This window comes from Crinia signifera, chromosome 3 (genome assembly GCF_055691185.1).
Source record: "Crinia signifera chromosome 3, ASM5569118v1, whole genome shotgun sequence".
In the NCBI taxonomy this organism is placed as follows: domain Eukaryota; kingdom Metazoa; phylum Chordata; class Amphibia; order Anura; family Myobatrachidae; genus Crinia; species Crinia signifera.
This window is the reverse complement of record NC_139219.1, coordinates 307,263,113-307,287,370: the sequence shown is the minus strand read 5'-3', so window position 1 is coordinate 307,287,370 and position 24,258 is coordinate 307,263,113. Positions and strand designations below refer to the sequence as shown.

General features: G+C 46.0%; 1 protein-coding gene across 1 annotated transcript; it reads left to right on the top strand.

The window, feature by feature from the left end:
• Positions 1-210: 210 nt before the first annotated feature.
• Positions 211-23,904, top strand: NT5C1B (5'-nucleotidase, cytosolic IB). Its single transcript, XM_083178584.1, has 6 exons — positions 211-558; positions 645-812; positions 12,449-12,578; positions 15,986-16,108; positions 19,697-19,881; positions 21,180-23,904. Exons 1-6 carry the CDS (start codon positions 445-447, stop codon positions 21,618-21,620), a joined length of 1,161 nt encoding a protein of 386 aa, XP_083034710.1. The 5' UTR covers positions 211-444; the 3' UTR covers positions 21,621-23,904.
• Positions 23,905-24,258: the final 354 nt, after the last annotated feature.

Below are 24,258 nucleotides of genomic sequence, written 5' to 3'. Positions count from 1 at the left end.
TTGCATGGTTGCACTATTATTGGTATACATATATAAGGGATCTGTGATGTTGTGCTGTCACAAATACCTGAGGGTGCAGCTGCAGCACAGTGAGAATAATGTAGAGGAGAACCTCCCCAATGCAGGCCCGGGGAGGGGACTGACTGGCAGCTGCATCATCCCTCCAAGCAACTCCATCCTACTGTACGTGACGTCATAAGGTATCTCTGCCCCCGGTGGTGAGTCAGGCAGGGAGGGAGCATGAGCGGAGGGCGGTGGTTCTGCTCCTGTCTCTGCTAACAAGGAAGTGTCACCGCTCTGCACTGTACGCCAGGCTCTGTCACTGCACTTCTGTATACAGGGTGCACAGCACTGCAGCACAGGACCAGCGAGCAGCGGCACAGGGACCAGAGAGCAGCAACACAGGGACCAGAGAGCAGCACATCCATCCCAGGCACAGACGCAATGAGCGCAGCCAAAGTGCCCCCGGTCCCCGCAGAGACCGGGCAGGACCCGCACAGCTCCGCCGCAGCCAAGGCCTTCCATGACAGCCTGGCACCCACCAAGAAGCCCCGGATAGTAAGTAGCAGCCTCCCCCAGGCCCGGCCGCACACACAGCCCCGCCCCGGGTCACATCGTACTGATTGTCCGCTCTGTCTTCGCAGCCCAAGCCTGAGAATGCGGTGACCATCGCCGTGTCCTCCCGGGCTCTCTTCAACATGGTGGAGGAGCGGAAGATTTACGAGGAGGATGGGGTGGAGAAGTATGTGCTGTACCAGCAGCAGCAGGAGGAGGTCCCCCTGAAACCCGGCCCGGCATTCCCCTTCGTCAAGGTACATAGTGATACCAGCCTACAGTATGCCGTACAGTGCTACCCAGCCTGCAGTATACAGTACAGTGTGCTACCCAGTCTACAGTATACAGTACAGTGCTACCCAGCCTGTATACAGTACAGTGCTACCCAGCCTGCAGTATACAGTACAGTGCTACCCAGCCTACAGTATGCAGTACAGTGCTACCCAGCCTGTATACAGTACAGTGCTACCCAGCCTGTATACAGTACAGTGCTACCCAGCCTGTATACAGTACAGTGCTACCCAGCCTGCAATATACAGTACAGTGCTACCCAGCCTGCAATATACAGTACAGTGCTACCCATCCTATAGTATACAGTACAGTGCTACCCAGCCTGCAGTATACAGTACAGTGCTACCCAGCCTATAGTATACAGTACAGTGCTACCCAGCCTGCAGTATACAGTACAGTGCTACCCAGCCTATAGTATACAGTACAGTGCTATCCAGCCTACAGTATGCCGTACAGTGCTACCCAGCCTATAGTATACAGGGAATCGGTACATCTGTCAGAATGAACTTAGGCCTACAGTCATTAGGTCGACCCCACTAGGTCGACTGGCAGGAAGGTCGACCTATTAGTATAGGCAGAAGAACCCAGAATCTGCTGCACCGCAGAACCAAATAGTAGTGGAGCGCAGAACCAACCCCCCAGAACCACAGGAAGGTCGACCTGATTTAAGGTCGACATGGACAAAGGTCGACATGAGTTAAGGTCGAATTTGCATAAAGGTCGACATGAGGAAGGTCGACTGGTCATGAGGTCGACATGGGTTTTTCACTGTTTTTTGATCCAAATGTCGACACAGTCGACATGGACACAGTTGGCAATGGGAATCGGACCCTCGCATTGCTCGCTTCGCTCGCAATGCTTCGGGCACGGTAGCTCGCTTCGCTCGCCACAGCTTTAATAACCTCCTCCACGCCCTAGTGGATGGTAGGGCATGAAATACCGCCTGTCGGCACATGTCGGCTCAAAAAACTGTGAAAAACCCCATGTCGACCTTATGACCAGTCGACCTTCCTCATGTCGACCTTTATGCAAATTCGACCTTAAGTCATGTCGACCTTGGCCCATGTCGACCTTAAGTCAGGTCGACCTTCCTGCCAGTCGACCTAGTGGGGTCGACCTAATGACTGTAGACCTAAGTTCATTCTAATAGATGACCGCTTCCCGTATACAGTACAGTGCTACCCAATCTGCAATTTACAGTACAGTGCTACCCAGCCTGCAGTATACAGTACAGTGCTACCCAGCCTATAGTATACAGTACAGTGCTACCCAGCCTGCAATATACAGTACAGTGCTACCCAACCTATAGTATACAGTACAGTGTGCACCGAGCGCCTATAGTATACAGTACATTGCTAACCAGCCTATAGTATACAGTACAGTACTACCCAGCGCCTAAAGTATACAGTACCGTGCTAACCAGCCTATAGTATACAGTACAGTACTATCCAGCGCCTATAGTAAACAGTGCCGTGCTAACCAGCCTATAGTATACAATACAGTGCTACTCGGCCTATGGTATATACAGTACAGTGCTACCCATCCTGCATTATATTGTACAGTGCTAACCAGCGTGCAGTATACAGTACAGTGCTACCCAGTCTGCAGTATACAGTATAGAGCTACTCAGCCTATGGTATATACAGTACAGTGCTACCCATCCTGCAATATACAGTACAGTGCTAACCAGCGTGCAGTATACAGTACAGTGCTACCCAGTCTGCAGTATACAGTATAGAGCTACTCAGCCTATGGTATATACAGTACAGTGCTACCCATCCTGCAATATACAGTACAGTGCTAACCAGCGTGCAGTATACAGTACAGTTCTACCCAGCATACAGTATACAGTGCTAACCAGCCTATTGTATACATACAGTGCTACCCAGCCGATGGTATACAGTACAGAGATATCCACCCTACATTATACAGTGCAGTGCAGTGCAACCCTACGTTATACAATGATACCCGGCTTGCATTATAGACTGCTACCCAGCCTGATTTATACACTGATACCTGGCCTGCGTTATACACTGATACCTGGCCTGCATTATACACTGATCCCCGGCCTGCATTATACACTGATACCTAGCCTGTATTATACACTGATACCCGGCCTGCATTATACACTGATACCTGGCCTGCATTATACACTGATACCCAGCCTGCATTATACACTGGCATCCAGCCTGCATTATACACTGATACCTGGCCTGCATTATACACTGATACCCAGCCTGTATTATACACTGGCATCCAGCCTGCATTATACACTGATACCTGGCCTGCATTATACACTGATACCCAGCCTGCATTATACACTGGCATCCAGCCTGTATTATACACTGGCATCCAGCCTGCATTATACACTGATACCCGGCCTGCATTATACACTGATTCCCGGCCTGCATTATACACTGATACCCGGCCTGCATTATACACTGATACCTGGCCTGTATTATACACTGATACCCGGCCTGCATTATACACTGATACCCGGCCTGCGTTATACACTGATACCCGGCCTGCATTATACACTGATTCCCGGCCTGCATTATACACTGATACCTTGCCTTCATTATACACTGATACCCGGCCTGCATTATACACTGATACCCGGCCTGCATTATACACTGATACCCGGCCTGCTTTATACACTGATACCCGGCCTGCATTATACACTGATTCCCAGCCTGCATTATACACTGATACCTGGCCTTCATTATACACTGATACCCGGCCTGCATTATACACTGATACCCGGCCTGCATTATACACTGATACCCGGCCTGCATTATACACTGATACCCGGCCTGCATTATACACTGATACCCGGCCTGCTTTATACACTGATCCCCGGTCTGCATTATACACTGATCCGCAGCCTGCATTATACACTGATACCCGGCCTTCATTATACACTAAATACCTGGCCTGCATTATACACTGATACCTGGCCTGCATTATACACTGATACCTGGCCTGCATTATACACTGATACCTGGCCTGCATTATACACTGATACCCGGCCTGCATTATACACTGATCCCCAGCCTGCATTATACACTGATACCTGGCCTGCATTATACACTGATACCTGGCCTGCATTATACACTGATACCTAGCTGTCAAGGCTGCACCCTGTACATTATATACAGTTACATTGTACTAATAATCCCCTTACACAATCTGCAGCCCATTCTGTCTCACTAACCCCTTACACACCCTGTGTTACAGACAATGTTATTAGCTGCCAACGCAGCGCCAGGTACATTGCATAATGTTACATTGTATTATCTTCTTACACTATGTAACCTCCGTGTGCACCCTGCTTTCCCCTTCAGCCTCACAGATGATGGTGATGATATGTCACATTCCTTCCACTGATAATATAAGCGTGCTATTCCTGCACACTCTGCATTCCTCCTCACCTGACAGGTCCGAACTTCTGCTCTGTTTCTGTGAATTGGATGACTATCACAGCCATAGGGACGAATGGTACCTAATGGTGTTTATAAGTCCACGTGTGCACTGAGAACGTAGAATTATGAGCCCTGACACATTCATTCCCTATCTACCCTCCATGCGGCCCCAACATGCCCCTGGGCTGTGTCACATGACACAACATACCTGTCATGAGGAGTTGCTGTCAACACCTGCCGGTCCTGCAAGGAATTTGTATAATTCTGTTGCCCCCCCCCCCCCCCCCCCCATCTTTAACCCTTGAGCTGCCTAGTACAAAATATATTTCCTCGTTTTATTTGGTCTTTTAGACATTTAGACCAAATAGCCAAATTTACACCTCCACTCCCCTGCTAACATCATGTCACTGCCCCTGTCACATGCAGCCATGTCCTAACACATCACTCATTTCCTGACATAGTCTGTGCTGCTGGGCGACCCTGCTCCTTTCTTTATATAAAGCTCAGCCTGTGGCTTCCTGCTGCCTCCAATCCCCCTGCTCACATCATGTCACTGCCCCTGTTGAACTACACATCCCATCATGCCCTGCTACAGTTTTACAATTTGACCATGCTAAAACTGATGCAGGGCATGCTGGGATGTGTAGTTCAACAGGGGCAGTGACATGATGTGAGCAGGGGAATGGAGGCAGCAAGAAGCCACAGTCTTAGTTTTATATAAAGGAAGGAGCAAAAAGACACAACTGGAGCTCTTAGTCTGTGACTTCCTGCTGCCTCAGATCCCATCACTGCCCCTGTCACAATCATCCTTCAATAAGCTCCTGAAATGTTGGGCTGCTGTGAACATCCAATGATATGATTGGCTGCAGACTCTCTCGCTCACATGGACACAAACATTAATCACAGTGGAGCAGAAAAATTATTTCTATGCTTTGTGTTTAAAGAATGATGGGTAATTTAATGGAGTAATGATACATGGATTCTACACATGAAGGCCCAGTGTATGCATTTCACAGGACCATTAATAGTAATGTAGAAGAGATCTCTTTACAAACATTTGGTCAGCCATCATCCAGGGTCTCAGCTGTGGGCTACTCCTCTCCAGCAGCAAGTAGACCAGAGTCTACTGTGCATGCGCAGGTCTCCGGGAACAGGTCTCCGGGAACCAGTGCCAGATTAAACCTTCGGGGGGCCTGGGGCACTTTAGACAGGGGGGCCCCCTTGCACTTGTCATTACTGGCCGCAAACTGCATGGGGGAATATTACACTGTCAAAACACAGAGTAAAGGCAGTATAAACTTGGTCAATGGGTAACTTCAGGGGATATATATATATATATATATATTCACATATACACACATACATACATACATACATACATACATACATACATACCACATGAAAAGCCTGTGTTTGTCCCCCTGTACCTTACTCTGTAGGAGACCTCACAGTCCCAGTGCTGCCTACCTATGATTAAAAACCCTCCTATGACTAGGCTGCTTCTGCTGCTATCCATGGGCCTGAGAAGCATGTAATGAGCTCCACCAATCAGAGCTCAGCACAAATGTCTCAGCCTCTGCCCTCTGATGCAAAGTGTCATGGGACTTAGTCAACTCCCAGTAATGCATTGCACACTTGGCTCCCAATGCTCAGCACCATTAATCATTGTCACATTGGCAGATAGGTGAAGCTGCAGCACTACCCCACTCCCATGCACAAAACCTTTAGCTAAAAAAAAATACATACCAACCACAGGGGGCCCCTAGCTAGAGGGGGGCCCAGGGGCACTGACCTCTTGTGCCCCCATTATAATCTGGCCCTGCCGGGAACATGGCCAAGTATAATATATGGGTGCACCCATTATAAAAACGCATGTGCCACCAGCCAGTGACATTCAGACCTGATCGCAGGCTGGGCGGTAATCGATAGACTGTGCATGCCTACGGCCCTTAGTAAAATCTTGTTCCTTTTATCAGGATCGGCGGGATCCCAGGATTTGGGGCATTTTGGGCCAGGATTTTTAGACCCGGGATTGGAGTCTCCAATCCCTGGATTTTGGGATTGAAATGCGCACGCACTGGCCACCCCCATCACTGTGTCTGCCAGTCCCCACCTGCACGGTCTCACGTCCCCATCTCCTTCCACCTGTCTGCCGCTCGCCCGCCCTGTCCACTGCCTACGCCCACCTGACGCACGGTAAACCGCAAAAGGACTGCTTCTAAGCAGTCAGGAGGCCAATCCCGGGATTGACAGTTTTCAATCTCAAATCCCGGGATTGAAAAAATGTCCTTTTACAGGCAATCACTACTGTAATCCTGTTTAAATAATTATGATTTAAATAGGATTTTTTCTGAGGGATTTTGTCATAGTCTCAGTTGTTTAAATCATTTTCTCACCGCAACGGCTGAATTGGTAGCGGTAACGTTAATCCTCATTTGTACAAACCTTTGTACAAGTATTTCAGTTGTAGGTCGCACCTTGCGGCAAGCCCTGACATGTGGCCATAGATTAGATAAGAGGTATTTCCTTCCCTATATTCTGTTAATGTTACATGTATTACATACTGCATCAGACTTTGGAATTCTACTATAATCAAAAGTATTTTATTGCATGACTATGCGTCCTTATATTCCACAATATATGGCAGGACATTTCTGTCAGCTCCTAATAATTTATAAGTATTAGCAGGAGAAATGAATAAGAATGTAATAGGGAAGGGACGTCATATGCTATAAAATACCTCCAGCCGCACCCATGAAATTACCATTAGCAGCCTCCCAGTTATATAAGGTGTGCAGGCCACACAGGCATGAGATAATTGCTTCTCTGCAGAGCATTCTGTCCTAGCTAGGGGCCTAATTCAGCATGCATTGCTAATCTGAGAAGTTGCAGATGTCTGTGAGTAGATAGCGGCCGCCCAGACAGAAAGAGAAAACGCAGCGTGCAAAATTGCGAATTCATTGCGAATGGTTCGCTAACTGCTATCCACTCGCAAATCCATACACATATCCAACATCAAAGAAACTTTGCTGTCTGCGCTAATGTGAGTAGGTCTGAGGCAGCCAATAATATGTTACTGAAACAGGCTGGACGACACCTGACATCAGAGACCCTCCCTTAAAATGCCAGGACACACCTACTTTTTCAGACACACCTACTTTTTTTAGACACACCCAGAAAATTTCAGGTTTCCACCCCCAAATGCTGGGTTCCTGTCAGTCAAAGTGCGTCCATTGTGAGATAGTCCTATACCTTGTCAGGCTGTACTACGCAAATGTGACAGATGTTTGTAGCATTCACTGATTGGTTGTTATTGAGCATTTCCGTATGAAATAATTTGACTTGTGTATTTTAGTAATACAGGTTGAGTATCCTTTATCCGAAATGCTCGGAACCACAAGCATTTTGGATAAGGGATTATTGCGGATTTGGGAATATTTTTTTTCTCATACTCACCTGGTCCCCTGGCGGTGGCCCGACGACCACGGTGTCTGCTGATGTCCACGGAGGAATTTGGATTCCTGTTCAGTCGCATCCCCGGTTCCACGGATGCATTGCGCGGGTGCGCCGGTGATGTATCCTTAGGACCGGGGATGCCGCGGAGCAGGAGTCCGATTGCCGCCGTGGACACCGGGGGACGAGGTAAATATAAAAAGAGGTGCGGAGGGGGGGGGGGGGCGCAGGGGGATTAAATATTCTGAAAACCTACAGTTTTTGGAATATTTTGGATATGGGATACCCAGATAAGGGATTCCTTTTGCATCCCAGGAACTTAGTGGTCTGTATTTAAGGCTGATAACAAATTATGCATAGAACACAGGCCGTTCCTGGGCCTTTGTGTCCCAAGCACATAATATCGACGGTGCCTGAACAGAAAGGGGCTATGGGCGAGATGTATCAAACCTGTAGTGATGTTGCCCATAGCAACCAACCTGCCTCTTTAGAAAGTTTAATACAGGTCATCCAATGTTACTGCCACAGTTGCAATCCGGGGCTGTCTGTCTTTTTGGACCAATAAGAAGCTGCAACTGCAGAGACTATGTTACAGATGACACCCATAACAGCTGATCTTTTTTTTTTAAATATCTTTATTAAAATTTACAAAACAAGCCAATCAGCAGGTGGAGGCAATGTACACAATATCATCAATTGGGAACTGACATAATGAAGTGTCGAGAAAAGTGTTTTGTGAGTTTTCAGTGCTGGAACGGAGGAGCCGTGAGAAAAGCAGCTTCAGTGTTCACTTCCTGGGGCCACACTAATGTAATGGGAATTGTATTGATTGACATAGCTCTATTCATTTGGGAAGTTTGGATGACCACATACTGTACACTGGTAGTCTGGTTATCTACCAGCAGATGATTTACCTACATTATTATTATTTATATGGTGCCACAAGGGTTCCGCAGCGCCTAACAAAGAACAGCTGCTCAACAACATGATCCGCACAGTTTCAATGTAATCATTTTACGTTATGGCGCTAGCCACACACAGTGGTCTTGGGTCAATTTACCTTTCAGTTTGGGTTTTTTATTATTTGTTCGAAACTCCATTTTTATGTATTTCCTGTATTCAATCCATGTCGAATTATTCACCAAGCAAAAAAATCGTCAATTTTCGTCCATTATTATGGCAAATTAGATTCACCCTATTCAATCTCTCTGTAAATTTTTTTGCTTAGTGGAAAAATCCAGCATCAACGAAAAAAAACTTTGCCGCAACTCCACATGTTTTCACTTATTTATTATTTATTTATTTATTAACAGTTTCTTATATAGCGCACACATATTCCGCAGCGCTTTACAGAGTATAGTTGAACATTCACATCAGTCCCTGCCCCAGTGGAGCTTACAATCTATATTCCTTACCACATGTACACGCGCACACAGACATTCTAGGGTTAATTTTTGTTGGAAGCCAATTGACCTACCAGTATATTTTTGGATTGTGGGAGGAAACCGGAGTACCCGGAGTAAACCCACGCAAACACGGGGAGAATATACAAACTCAGTTAGGGCCATGGTGGGTATTGAACCCATGACCTCAGCGCTGTGAGGCAGTAATGCTAACCATTACACCATCCGTGATGCCCACTTATGCCAATTTGCCCCCCAAAAAAGTGAAATGGCAAGGGTGAAAGTGTACTCAAAAACAGACAAAGGGCGAAATGTAATAGGGTGCGTTTTTTTTTTTTTTTGCGATTTTTCCCGCAAAATATGCCGTTTTCGCCCATTTCCCGAAAATCGCATATTTTATAGGGTGCGATTTGCGGGAAAAATCGCATTTTTTAAAGGTGCGATTTTTAGTTAGACTGTTAGTTAGATGTTTTCCCATTAAAAAGGATAGAAGTCGCATATTTAATGGGTTGCGATTTTTAGTAAAGCTTACTAAAAATCGCAAAAAAAATAGACCAGGTTCTGCCTGGCGCTTTTATCAGAAACATGCACAGATTATTGAGATCTGTGCATGGTTCTGTTGTAAAAAAATAGTTAAAACAAAAAAAAAGAAAAAAAAACGGCGTGCGGTCCCCCCCCTAAGCATAACCAGCCCCGGGCTCAAAAAGCCGGTGCTGGTATAATAAAATCAAAGGAACAATCAAGTTGGGGTTCCCTGGATTTTATAAAACCAGCACCAGGCTCAAGGTCCGGCGCTGGTTCCTAAAATACGGGGGACAAAATGACTAGGGGTCCCCCGTATTTTAAGAACCAGCACCGGACACAACCAGCCAGCAGGGTAATGCCACAGCCGGGGGGAGACTTTTTATACAAGTCCCCCCGGCCAAAGCATTAACCCCCTGGCTGGTCAGCATGGGCAGGGGTCCTGGGGAAGTGGGGACCCCCCCAAAGAAGGGGTCCCCCCCCTCCAGGACTTACCAGCCCATGCTGAAAGTCTGGGGCTGTCCCCGATGCCCCTGGGCTGTGGGCATGGAGCTGATGCTTTGTGTAAAAAAAAGAATGTAAACTATTGTTTTACACTGGCGAACTATCAGTCCCAGCAAGCCTACCCCGCATGCTGGGACTTGGGGAACCACAAGTCCCAGCATGCGGGGCATTAAAGTGCCCGCTGGCACTTGTAGTTCTGCAGTGTAAAAAATAGTGCAAAAAATCACACTGACACCCTGTGAAATAAAACTTTAATACACACAAAACACACTGATACTTACCTACCTTGAGCCCGTAGGTCGGTCCCTGGATTCTGGATTCTTCCTCCGGGGCACCAGGGCAGAAAAGTCCGGTTCCGGGGCCTTGGTCCTGGTTCCGGGGCTGGTCCTGGGGTTCCGGGGCTCCTGCCGTGAAGAATCCGGGGTCCGGGATCCGTGGTAGTCCAGAGGGGTACCTAAGGAGGAAAATCCTACTCACCTGCTCCCCGGCGGCGACCTCCGGTGACAGCGCTGCTCCCGAATGGTACCCGGCTTCAAGGAGTTGGTCCGGCGCTGGACTGAAAATGCGCACATTTTCATGACTAAAAATCGACCTAAATCGCGGCAAATCGCATTTTTTGCCGCTAATTCGCATCTCATTACATATGCGAATTAGCGTCTAAAAATGCGATTTTTAAAGGTGCGATTTCTGGCGAGTTTGGAACTCGTCCAAAAATCGCAGCCTATTACATTTCGCCCAAAAAGTCTGTGGTTAAATACTGATCGGTGAATCATTGCCGTTTTTCAGCTTTGGCAAAGGATTTAATACCCCCATAGTGTGTTACATGCAATGCTATTCACTTCCTCACCCACACTAGGATTCTGCATTGCTGCTTTCCATAAGCGTGCTACAAATCAGGAAGATGAACAACTACACTGTGGTTGTCAGGATGAAAGAGTTATGGGCAATACCCAAAGCTGGGTGTGATACTTTGCGAACAGTAAACAACCTAGGCTTGTTTACAGGAAACTGCTTTACAACACTGCACATGCAATGGAATATTTTATACTGGAATTATGTCTGACCTGTAGAAGAACGTAGTGATATTACCCATTCCCTACATACTGTATGAACACCTGCTGAGAATTACATTCAGCATACAGAAGAGTACGCTGTTTTGCAAATATAAGTCAGTCTTGACTGATGTATATTTGCGGCGTGCGGCTCCAAGAACGGGGCGGGCGGCTGACGTACTGCCCCCGGCATGCTTCGGCCCACCCATGTAGCCATGGGAACACACCGTTACTCTCTCTGCACGTTGGCCCTGATTCTAATTGACCCGGTAAGCTGCAAAGCTCGCAGCTTACCCAGTCCTTGTAACGTCCTTGGAGATTACATGCCCACGCCGCCATTTCTCTTCGCAACCATGTCACCAAGACATATCCCCTCGCATGTGGCCGCAGGTGGAAAAATCATTCGATGGTCGGGGAATATAAGTCAGTGGAGACATCAGCCGCCCATTCCCGGCAAACCTCGTCCCGCCCACAATCCCATGGGAACGCACAGCGTTTTCATGGGAATGCCCGTGAAACACGGGCTTTTCCATGGGCGGCACTCAACTCCGCCGCTCCCCATGCCCCCAGCCCGTATCGCTTCACGCAAATGGCTCAGCAACTATGCAAGTCGCCAAAGCCGTTCGCGACAAAATCATTATGTGCATGCGCACAACAAAAACCTCGGTCCCCCGTGCGAAGGCGCAGGGGACCGATTCAATCAGAATTGCCTCCATATTACATTTTGCCCACCTGCAGTGCAAAATGGTTTTGCCCATTAGAGAAGCATTTTGCTTTTATGATCCATTCTGAATTATACCAAGGGAGTGGTGCGCACAAAGCATTTCACCCCTACAGTGATTACGATAACCCCATAGACAGATACTGCGAATTGCATACAGAATTAAGAAGTTGCACTCTACAGTTGTACATCCATACATAGTAGGAATAGATACTGAGAACCGCATTCAGTATTAAAGAGGTTATACTCTGGAACTGTCCAGATAGAGTAAGAACAGATACCAATCAATGCATCCGGTAACCAGAACAAAGATGTTTATTTTGCGTGTATTACTATTTACAATATATGTTTGTCTTATGTATGCAGACGGTGTCCATTTTTCAGACATACCATATAAATAAAGTTGTACTGTGCACTGGTGCACACATTACAGAATAAGAACAGATTCTAATCATTGCATCCAGTGAAATGTCTGCCTTGTGTGTACTTATATTTACCATGCATGTTTGTCTCTCACTCAAACAGGCGGTAGAAGAGGTGAACAAGCAGCTGAGGCTACTTTACCCAGATAGCGAAGAAATCTTTGACATCGTGCTGATGACCAATAACCACGCCCAGGTCGGCGTACGCCTCATAAACAGCATTAATCACTATGGTAAGTAAAATAAATAACTTCATGAGATACAGGGCCTTATTTTGGTTCATTCTTTCTGACAAAATCCTTCTTAGATGGGCAAAACCATGTGAACTGCAGGTGGGGCAGATGTAACATGTGCAGAGAGAATTAGATTTGGGTGGGGTTTTACTTCAAAGTGAGATCTATATTGCAGTGTAAAAATAAAGCAGTCAGTATTTTCCCTGCACAGAAACAAAATTACTCACCCAAATCTAATTCTCTCTGCACAAGTAACATCTGCCCCCTCTGCAGTGCACATGGTTTTGTCCATCTAAGAAGGATTTTGTCAGAAAGAATGAACCAAAATAAGGCCCACAGTGAGGAAGGGGGGGCTCTGCTCTGTCTGCTGGGCAGCCCCCTTTTAATGTGGACATGTTTATTTGCTTCTGTCAGGGTACGGATGACAGTGCACATATTCCAGCTCTCCCGCAGATGCTCCATTCCAGAGCAGTAGACTTAACTCATCGTGCTAGAACCACAGCTCGGCAACCTGGCTCTTTTTACTCGTCCGCCACCTCAGTTCATGAGCCCCAACGTTAAAGCTCTCATGATACAGTTGTCTTAACAGAAGGATTAGGAGCAGAGGTCCCTGCCTGTGAATAATGATGACATCTCGTCTCTGCTGCCGGGACGTGCGAGAAGTTAAAAGAGAGAAACACGACAGGCGGCGGGGGGAGGGATCCGTGACGTTAGGAGGTCAGATAAAGCTTAGGATGGAGTTAATCAGGAAATGTGTCTGCCTCGGGGTGGTCTTGCTGAAGGCTTCCATTACAACACCCATGTCAAGAACTGAAGAATAACAAACCCAAGTGTTTCTATTTTAAGTTAGTAACACAAAGTAAACTGGGCCCCTTCTGTTTGATGAGGACAGTAGTGGTCCTGATGTTTCAAATCAGTTGTTCAAAGAGCAGAATACAGTATGTTCTCATCTTCCTGGAGATCCAATGACAGTTTCTCAGAAGCTTCCCTGAATCCGTTCTCCTTACTCAAAACATCCGCTGTTCTATATTAACAATGATCTATGGAAGTCATGTCTAAATTCTAGCAGTAGAAACACTCGTGAAGGTCTTAGACTGCTACTAAGATGGGATTATTTGTGATTTATTACAGAGGAAGGAAGTGCAGTTCCTTTATTCCAAATCCAGGATATAATGATTGGTGCAAGACATTGTACATATCTAGCACACAATTCCACAGTATTCCCATATATTTATATAACCAGGATAATCCCTTCTCAGTGGGGCAGCGATAAGCGATATACTGTACCAGTGGGTGTTAAGGAAAAACACCGGGCACAATATACTTGAACTTCTATCTTTCCAAGTTCTCGTACACTTATAAAGGATTTAACAACTTTCCTAGCAGGTCGCAGCGTTTGTTTCCATACAGGCTGGGCTTTCCCTGACATGGTCGCAACTGATGCGTCCAGTCAGAAAAATGCCCACTGGGACCTCTCTCCTGCAGAGGGACTTTCCAGGCTCCCTAGACCATTTGTTACTGAATCAGGCCCCGTGTGATCTTTCGTGCTATTCGTCTGCTCTCATTTACACCACGTAGAGATAGATAATGTACGATAGATAATGTACGTCATATCTGTAGGTCATAGAAATGTTTCCACTTTTAAAGTCCACTGTTCACACCCTTAACCTGGTAAGAATATAAGTTCAGATTTCTCTGCCCATAGGTGCTTAATTCCTCTGTCCTGGAATTCCTAGGAAAGACATGTCCAGCAGACTAATAAACTAGCTAGCATTAAAGCAGGCATGTCCAGATGTTTTGAAACTACACACCCCAGCATGCTTTGCAATAGTTTTAGCATTCTCTAATAGCAAAACTGTGGCAAAGCATGCTGGGATGTGTAGTTTCACAACATCTGGAGGGCCAACGTTGGACATGCCTGCATTAAAGCATTATTATTCAGATTCTGATTTATGATACACCCACAATGTGTATATCAGTGCACTAAAAATAATAGTTCTGTGATTTCTAAACAGTATTTGAGGAATAATTAGGTAAGTATCACGTGGGAGGTGGCGAGGGGGGTTACACCAACAAGCTGCAAACAGCGAGTAGTAGTGATGTAAGACTCTTACACAACTGGTGAGGAAAGATTCGGTGTGAAATGCACATTTATATGAAACACTGTGTATACGTAATACTTGTTATTTCATGTACTCAAGTTTGACCAAAATATAAGTAACTGGTGTGTTGAAACATTTAAACTTTGGAACTCTGGTGTTTCAAATGAACCGGAACACAGGTCTGTTACGCCACTGACAGGTTGTCAGTACATGTCCTTGGTCATGCAAATAGTGGGCACCAACATTAATTTTTCAGGTGGCAAAGTTGGTAATATACATTACACGGGCAGAAGTATGTGGGCAACTGCTCATCAAACATCTCTGGCGGGATGTAGTACCGTTCAAGCGGCAACAATGTAGATCGGACTCACTTTTTTTTAAAGGGGCAATCACTTACAAGATACCGTTTTGCCTTGTAAGTGATTGCCCCTTTAAAAAAATGGTGGTCGGTATCCCGCACTGATGCCATTACATCCCGTCCCTCACGGAAAAACTATGGGTATTATATATAACACGCTGCTCTTCCGAGTAGGTGCTGGAAAATTGATACTGGGATTTGCTACATGTACACCCAGGAGCATTATTTGGGCATGGATTTTGGGGGCAATATGGCCTAGCTTGCTAGTTGTGGAATTAACCCCTTCAGTGGCACTGACGAGGATTTTCTGGGGTTTGCTCCAGTGCGCAAACTGGCAAACCTGGAAAATTCTCGGGAGAGCCACTGCATGCACTCCCTCTTGCCGGGCAGTGCCGCTGAGCACTGAGATCAGCGCCACACTCAGTTTTCATGGCTGCCCGGCCCTGCCTCCCTCCCCCTGTGTGTGGCGTGACATTGTAAAGTTACGCCGCACACACGACGGGCTGCCGGGGGCAGGGCAGCGGCTAGATAGACAGTACAGCAGCGCTGGCCAGACCCGGGGGGTGTAGTGGGGGGGGTTTAGGGAGCGCTCCCCAGAAAAAAAACTCGCCCAGTGGGGAGCGCTCCCTAAGAAAAAAACCATCACTGAAGGGGTTAGAGAACTTGTAAATCAATAATTTACTCTTTGTAAGTTTGTATTTGCGTTATATTGTGCCGGACATCATAAGAGGAGTCATGTAATTTGGACCTTCTCCAGCAGGGCGTCACAGTGATGCCCTGCACAATTTCGGTGGTGGGTGGAGGTGCTATTGCGAAAGACGGGAGTTGGAAAGAAAAAAGAAGAACTTTGGGTGTCCTGGTCCTCCAGTTGGGTATGGCAGAGGCCATAGTATTTGTGCTGGTAGGGTATAGGACATACTTTAACATAATGATCTTGTATGTTTTAGGTCTGAACATTGAACGGTTCTGCATGACGGGTGGTAAAAGTCCCATCGATTACCTGAAAGCTTACGTCACTAACCTGTACCTATCGTCAGACTCAGAGAAGGTACAAGAGGCCATTGAGGCAGGTAATGTCCGCTCACTTCGCCCCTCTTGTTAACTTTACTTTCTAAACAGGAAAATAAATTGCTGGTGTCTGGAAAGAGCAATATCTGTAATTGAATGTTTGTATTTTTTCCTTCGCTGTCACTACGGCAGTCTGTGATTGACTCGTGTTCTATATGTGTCTGTATTTGTCTGCTTTCTTGCCTTCTCCATCTCTGTTCACAACGCCCCCATTCATTCAGTCCCTCCCGTACATTACCTGGGCCTCCTATTTCATCTCTGCATCTCATTTTCCCCTGGTCATGTCTAAACCTTGCTTTCTTCTGAATGTATGGAAATAGACACCCTCGTGTTTGAGTTGGTTTTCTCGTCTACCATTGGTCCACAAGAGGTCCCCTTATTTTACTGAGACAAGCCACAAAGAATAAAGCATTAACATAAAAAAAATAAACAGAACTAAATGACGCAGGGGGGCAGATTCGTAGTTGTACGGTGTTGCACAGCTGCAGGGAAGTGTGGTCCATGTCTGCAATACAGGGGGGCGGAAAGCCTGTTCACCTGCTGAATCATGTGACCTGCCAGGTGGTCAGGAAACTGTGACAGTTATGTGCAGTAACCCATTAAGCAGGGATACATCGGGTATTGACTCCTAAGGGGGTGAAATGAGGTCAAGTGTTCCGCAAGTTATTATTTGTTTGGAGAGTGATAAAGCTTAGACGGATAAACTACTAACAGGCTCCTAACTGTTATTTTGCCAACACTGGGGCAGATGGATTAAGCCTTTAAAAAAAGAGATAAACATGAGGATGATAAAAGCGGCGGATTTATTAAGCTCGGCGAAGTGGTACTTTATTACGGGCCAATCAGCTCCTAACTGTCAAGTTTGAAAATGGACAGTCTTGGTTTGAAAATTGGCAGTTATGAGCTGAGTGGCCAGTCATAAAGTGCCAGCCACATTATCGCTTCATCGGGCTTAATAAATCTGCCCCAAAGTGTGATAAACGACCAGCTAATCAGCAACAAACTCATGTCATTGGCTATGTTTAAAAATGACAGTTAAGGGCCGATTGGCTTTTATCCGCCTCAAGTTTATCTCTTTTTAAGGCTTAATACATCTGCCCCACTGTCAGAACACAACAGAAACTAATGATTATATATATATATATATATATATATATATATATATATATATATACTGTATATATAAAACCAGATAAAGTGTGACACACATCCTGACGACGGGGTCGCCGAACCCCGAAACGTTGATGACTATGGACTAAATTCAAATAAAGAGTCCAGTATATATATAGAGAGAGTGATGTATGCATGGGTAACCTAATAATCACATTACTCAGGTTATCCCTAAACTACTTATGTGGTTTTTCCTACACCCCAATTGTTAGTTACCTTACGGCCCACAGTCCTCCGATTGTTCCTGTGCCCTAATAGCACTGGTAGGTGCTGGCCAGTAAGCCTGCAGCATGCATGTCATCTGGGTGACTTGGAGGCTTTCCAGCAGCTGTCAGTCATACATGGGAGTTGTGCAATAGGTTTTACATGTGTATATTATTTTGTACGTAGTTATTTTTTATCTGTCTTCTGGCATGACTTCACTCATGAAGTAGCAGCATATTCCACAGACAGAATGATTCAGGGTGAAACCAGAGCGCCCTTTGGCTTCTGTTGTGTAAACTTTTATAGTAAGAGCTACACAGGAGTCTTATTCACTCTGTCTGACAGCCCCAGTGTGTTGTACTGTGTGAGAGGGCAGTGTCTGCAGAGGTGTCCCAGTGACCAGCGGTCTCCCCTCTGGTGGCCAGTCATTGGAACTGCCACAGGTGTGTCCTCTAGGCTGATCCATGTGATCAAGCTACAACATGACCACAGTACAGTATGCTTTCAGTACAGTATACAGTATGACAGGGGCAGTGACATGATGGTAGGAGGGGGTGGAGGCAGCAGGAAGCCACAGATTGAGAGTTATATAGTGGAAGGAGCAGGGTCCCCAGCAGTACAGAGTATATCAGGGAATGAGTGATGTGTTGGTGACAGGGCAGCATGTAACAGGGGCAGTTACATGATGGTAGGAGGGGATGGAGGCAGCAGGAAGCCACAGGCTGAGACTTATATAGTGGGAGGAGCAGGGTCCCCAGCAGCACAGAGTATATCAGGAGATGAGTGATGTGTCAGTGAGGACAGGGCTACATGTGACAGGGGCAGTGACATGATGTGAGGAGGGGAATGGAGGCAGCAGGAAGCCACAGACTGAGAGTTATATAGAGGAAAGATCAGGGTCCCCAGCAGCAGTGTGTGCTGTGACAGTGAGGACAGGGCTGCATGTGACAGGGGCAGTGACATGATGGCAGGAGTGGGATGGAGGCGACAGGAAGCCACATTGAGAGTTATATAGAGGAAGGATCAGGATCCCCAGCAGCAGTGTGTGATGTGACAGTGAGGACAGGGCTGCATGTGACAGGGGCAGTGACATGATGGCAGGAGTGGGATGGAGGCGACAGGAAGCCACAGTCTGAGAGTTATATAGAGGAAGGATCAGGGTCCCCAGCAGCAGTGTGTGATGTGACAGTGAGGACAGGGCTGCATGTGACAGGGGCAGTGACATGATGGCAGGAGTGGGATGGAGGCGACAGGAAGCCACAGTCTGAGAGTTATATAGAGGAAGGATCAGGGTCCCCAGCAGCAGTGTGTGATGTGACAGTGAGGACAGGGCTGCATGTGACAGTGGCAGTGACATGATGGCAGGAGTGGGATGGAGGCGACAGGAAGCCTCAGTCTGAGAGTTATATAGAGGAAGGATCAGGGTCCCCAGCAGCAGTGTGTGATGTGACAGTGAGGACAGGGCTGCATGTGACAGGGGCAGTGACATGATGGCAGGAGTGGGATGGAGGCGACAGGAAGCCACAGTCTGAGAGTTATATAGAGGAAGGATCAGGGTCCCCAGCAGCAGTGTGTGATGTGACAGTGAGGACAGGGCTGCATGTGACAGGGGCAGTGACATGATGGCAGGAGTGGGATGGAGGCGACAGGAAGCCACAGTCTGAGAGTTATATAGAGGAAGGAACAGGGTCCCCAGCAGCAGTGTGTGCTGTGACAGTGAGGACAGGGCTGCATGTGACTGGGTCAGTGACATGATGGCAGGAGTGGGATGGAGGCGACAGGAAGCCACAGTCTGAGAGTTATACAGAGGAAGGATCAGGAGATTAGTGATGTGTTAGTTAGGACAGAGCTGCATGTGACAGGGGCAGTGACATGATGGCAGGAGTGGGATGGAGGCGACAGGAAGCCACAGTCTGAGAGTTATATAGAGGAAGGATCAGGGTCCCCAGCAGCAGTGTGTGCTGTGACAGTGAGGACAGGGCTGCATGTGACTGGGTCAGTGACATGTTATGAAGAGGTGAATGGAGACAGAGTAAATAGTATATAACTGCAGGAGGAGCAGGGTTCCCCTTAGCACAGAGTATTTCAGGAGATGTGAAAGACTTCTGAACATACTTTTATACCTCCTCGGTATGTTCATTTGAAACCATTCTCTTCCCACTGACTGCGGAGGGCTGACAACAGCCATTGTACTAACCTACTCTTTCTGATTTCAGGTATTGCGGCTGCCACTATGTTTATAGGAAAGAAAGACATTGATCTGCCGGATAAGGAGCTCAGAGTGGCATTTGATGGGGACGCAGTTCTCTTTTCTGACGAGTCGGAGATCATTGTGAAACAGGGGGGTTTGGATTCCTTTTTTGAACATGAGAAGCTTTATGAGGACAAGCCACTGGCACAGGTATGGTATATACAGAGATATGGAGCTGGTTTCCCACCAGGGGATTTTCCAATATAAGGATATTTTAGGTCATTTCCATCACCCACTCACATCATTACAGTCCCTGGTGTCAAGTAACAGTCCTGTATTTGTAACAAGCAGTGGAGAAGTGGACCAGTGGAGAAATTGCCCATAGCAACCAATCAACTTATGCCTATCATTTTATAGACTGTACTTGATAGATACATAGGGGCAGATGTATTAAGCCTTAACAAGAGATAAATGCAAGGGTGATAAAGAGAGATAAACGCCCAGCCAATCAGCTCCTTACTGACTTTTTTCAAACACAGCCTGTAACATGGCAGTTAGCGGGTGATTGGCTGGACGTTTATCTCTCCTTATCACCCTTGCATTTATCTCTTGTTAAGGCTTAATACATCTTCCCCATAGTGCCTTGGGGCTTTTGTGGAAATGTTTCTTTTTTTGCCAATTGTTTTTGTTATTTTAAGTGTAAAGTCCATTTAATGACACATATATAGTGAGCTTTGTAGATGTAACCAGATGAAATTGATAGAACTCAGTCATTAATCTTGGCTTTATTGTGACAACAGCTTGTGTCTGTGCCACCGTGCCCGCAGCGTGGTGAGCGCAGCGAGCCCGCAAGGGGCTTTGTTGCGCTCGCCATGCCGTTTGAGTCCGGCCTATCGGAATCCCGACGTCGGGCTAATAACTGTTGGGATCCCGACAGTCGGAACCCTATACCACACCCCCTCAAAACATAACTAAGCCTAAAGGCCCCCATACACTATGCGACTTCTCACCTTGGAGAAGTCGCATACAATATCCCTTAAGCCGCCCGGGACCTTTCGGGGTCGCAGGATCGCATGCAATACAGCGCATGCGGTACTTCTGCATGTGATGTATCGCATGTGATCCCCATTTCCTGCTGGCGGGAGGGAGTCCGACTCGTAGATCTTACGCAGCACGTATGATCTCCGGCTCGTATACGATGCACATGGGACACATAGATCATACTCATGCTATTTCGCCCGATTTCTTGGCCTGATGCGCCAGAATCAGGTGATATCGGGCTTAAATCGCATAGTGTATGCAGGCCTTAATGATGACATAATCACAATTTAATTTAAATATTTTTTTCTAATTTTCCCAATAAGAAACTTTTGGCCATAAGGTGCCATGAACAAATTTCGGATACTGTAGGGAACCATGATTCAAAAAAAGTTTGGGAACCATTGCAGAATATCAGTAGATGTGAATGTTTCTTGTAAGGAATAACCTATATTTGCTGTATACTACAGGGGCCACTGAAAGGTTTTTTGGAATCACTGGGAAAGCTACAAAGGAAATTTCACGCTAAAGATGCCCGTATGAATTGCCCCATAAGGACCTACCTTGTGACTGCCAGGAGTGCCGCCAGCTCTGGGGCCCGAGCCCTGAAGACCTTGCGAGCCTGGGGTCTGGAGGTTGATGAAGCTCTGTTCCTTGCAGGGGCCCCAAAGGGACCCATTTTGGACAAGATACGACCTCACCTTTTCTTCGATGACCAGATGTTTCACATAGAAGGTGCCCAAGAACTGGGAACTGTCGCAGTTCACGTACCCTATGGGATTGGCCAGAAGTATAATAAATCCACATTAAAGGTGGATAAAAAGGAGGAAGGCAAAAAGGAGGATAAAAAGGAGGAAAGCAAAAAGGAAGATAAAAAGGTGGAAAGCAAAAAAGAACCAGAAAAGAAATAAGACTATTGAGTTATTCCTTTTAACTCAATTTTCTAGGTGATCCGGTATATACAGGATGAAAGCAGATTATCAAGCTTAATCCCCCCAAACCATCTACTTGGTTACCTGTACATATTTACTGATAGTCTATACAGTACTGGTGTGTACATAAAAAAAGCTCTTAAAAATTTAATTATAGACTATATAAGATCAGGAAGCCATTTTGAGCCTCTTTTATCATTAATGTCATTGGTCCTAGTAAATAATGCATACAAAATGGCTGCCTTCACCAAAAGTAGGATAATACCCAGGTGGTGGAATCTGTCATTATATCTTGTGCCTTAACTTTTTCCAGTGGCTTTTTGCAGTGTTCCGTCTGAGAACTGGGATAGTTATGTACTACTTCTATGAGGGAGCTTCACCTTAACATAATACTTTTATCAAATCTGGTTTGTTTATAGCGGCCCTTCAAAACAGAAACAATCTGTACTGTGTAGACACACCTCTCTCGTCTCATTTGTAGCCTGGCCAGCAACATTTCCAGAAGGTAGAGTTCCTTAAGGTAAATTGTATACAGGGCCCTGATTCTGGTTCACTTGCAAAAGCAAATTCTCTCTAATAGACAAACCATGTCCACTGCAGGACGGGGGGGCAGATGCAACATGTGCCGAAAGAGTTAGAGTTAGGTGGGCTTTGTACGTCAAACTGATATCTATATTCCAGTGTAAAGATAAAGCAGCCAGTATTTACCCTGCACAGAAACAAAATAACACCTAAATCTAATTCTCTCTGCACATGTTACATCTGCCCCCCCTGCAGTGCACATGGTTTTGTCCATTAGAGAGAGAATTTGCTTTTGCAAGTGAACCAGAATCAGGCCCGCAGTCCTTTGTTCCACTTCATAAAGTGCATTACAGATTGTATGCAGGCTGAGCAGAGGGTTAGATGTGACCACCCCAGTCTTCTGTGCATCGGCACGGTGCTTCTCAGGGCAATAAATAGACAGGTAAAAGAAATGGACTACACACCCAATACAAACTAACATTTAATCATACACAATATAATGTGTTGCCAATTCAGGGATTATTGCACAAGTGTCCTTATGTAAACTTGCAATCCTCACTCCAACACTCCTGCAATGTCCGGATTAATCACGTGTGTGTAAAACTGGATAAGACTTTTTAACTTGTAACTCAGGCAGAGCTGCCGGATCATTTCTGGCATCCCTTGGTCTATATGTTACCGGCCAATAGCCACCATCTCACAGAGCACTTACCAGCATGACCGGAACACCATCCGGTTATCGATAAGGTGGTTATCAGGAACCGTGGCCGTTTATGGGCTGCAATCTTAACCCCAACTGCATGATATCGCCGGAGATATCTCACTGTGTAGGCGGCTTATATCACTGGGGGTCATTTAGAAACATGCTGCAAGCGTTGTAACCCAACCAATCAGACAGCTGCTTTTACATACCTCGTGTTCCTCAAGCTTTTTCATGTTGCGCCCTCTTCTGACAGTTGTCGTGCATACCGTCTAGTGTGTACGCACTAAATCATTACCAAGTTGCACTCCTGTGGGTCTCTTGCTTCCCCCGTCGCATAAACAAATTTGAAAATATCTACCTAGAAATGTTAGAGTTGTGTCATTTTATTTAGCAAATCCATTCTCTTAGCACTTTTTATCTTACTACTATTATGGGGATAAATAATTTAGCGCTTATTTTTATTTTTTTTTGTTAATTATTCAGGTATGTTTTCCTGGGGAGCGTTTGTGGTGATATTATGTTGCTGGTCATTGTTCCATGCTGTTTTACAATGAAAGCTAAGTGTATACTATACAAATACTTGTATTTTTGTATTACTGTGAGTACTTTATGGAAGTACAGGGGAAATAGTATTTTGGATTATGATGTATATTAGTTGTGTCCTTCGCATGCTCTTATAATTGACACGCTGAGATAACACCGGATCACGTTATTGTCTCGAGCCCCATCAGCAATTGATTGATTAAGCCTGACGTGTAAGTTGCATCGGCTAGCTCGGTCTGCAGAGCGGTTTACACGTTTACCAGCCGATACTATCATGGTGACCCCACCCTGGTTATGTTACATTGCTTAGATAGGGCAAGAGACAATGTTTACAATACTAGTTGGTCGATTTACGATGTTATCTGATATCTTTTATCCTTATTCTCACTTGTTTTTTTACACTTGGAAATATATAAAAGAAAAACTTTTTCTACACTCTATAGTCTGTAATGTTTTATGTTTATTCAAATAAACCTGAAGTTTATTTTGGCATCATCTGTGATTCTCATAGTTGTGTCTCTAGCTGTGGTTTTCTTGGCAACAATCACAAAACTATACCAGACACTCTGCATACATGTATAACGACACATCTATAATAAGGCTTGAGTTGTATGTAGTAGAACAGGCTGGGACTGATCTGAGCATTATATATATATAAAAACCTAACTACTCCTCACCATTTTGAGGTGAAGTATCACCAATGACCACTAGAGGCCACTTGACAGACCAAATTACTCCTTACAGAACGTGAAAGCAAAATGATCTGTTTCGCACTTGCTGGGTACGGACAGAGGGATCTGTGAAGACAGAGATTGGAGGAAGGAGCAGATAGGGTCTAAGCCGTCATTT

Coding starts and splice junctions, on each gene's coding strand:
- NT5C1B (XM_083178584.1), top strand. CDS start 445: ATGAGCGCAGCCAAAGTGCCCCCGGTCCCCGCAGAGACCGGGCAGGAC. Junction 813..12,448: donor CGGCATTCCCCTTCGTCAAG/GTACATAGTGAT, acceptor TCACTCAAACAG/GCGGTAGAAGAGGTGAACAA. Junction 19,882..21,179: donor AGGACAAGCCACTGGCACAG/GTATGGTATATA, acceptor TGTATACTACAG/GGGCCACTGAAAGGTTTTTT.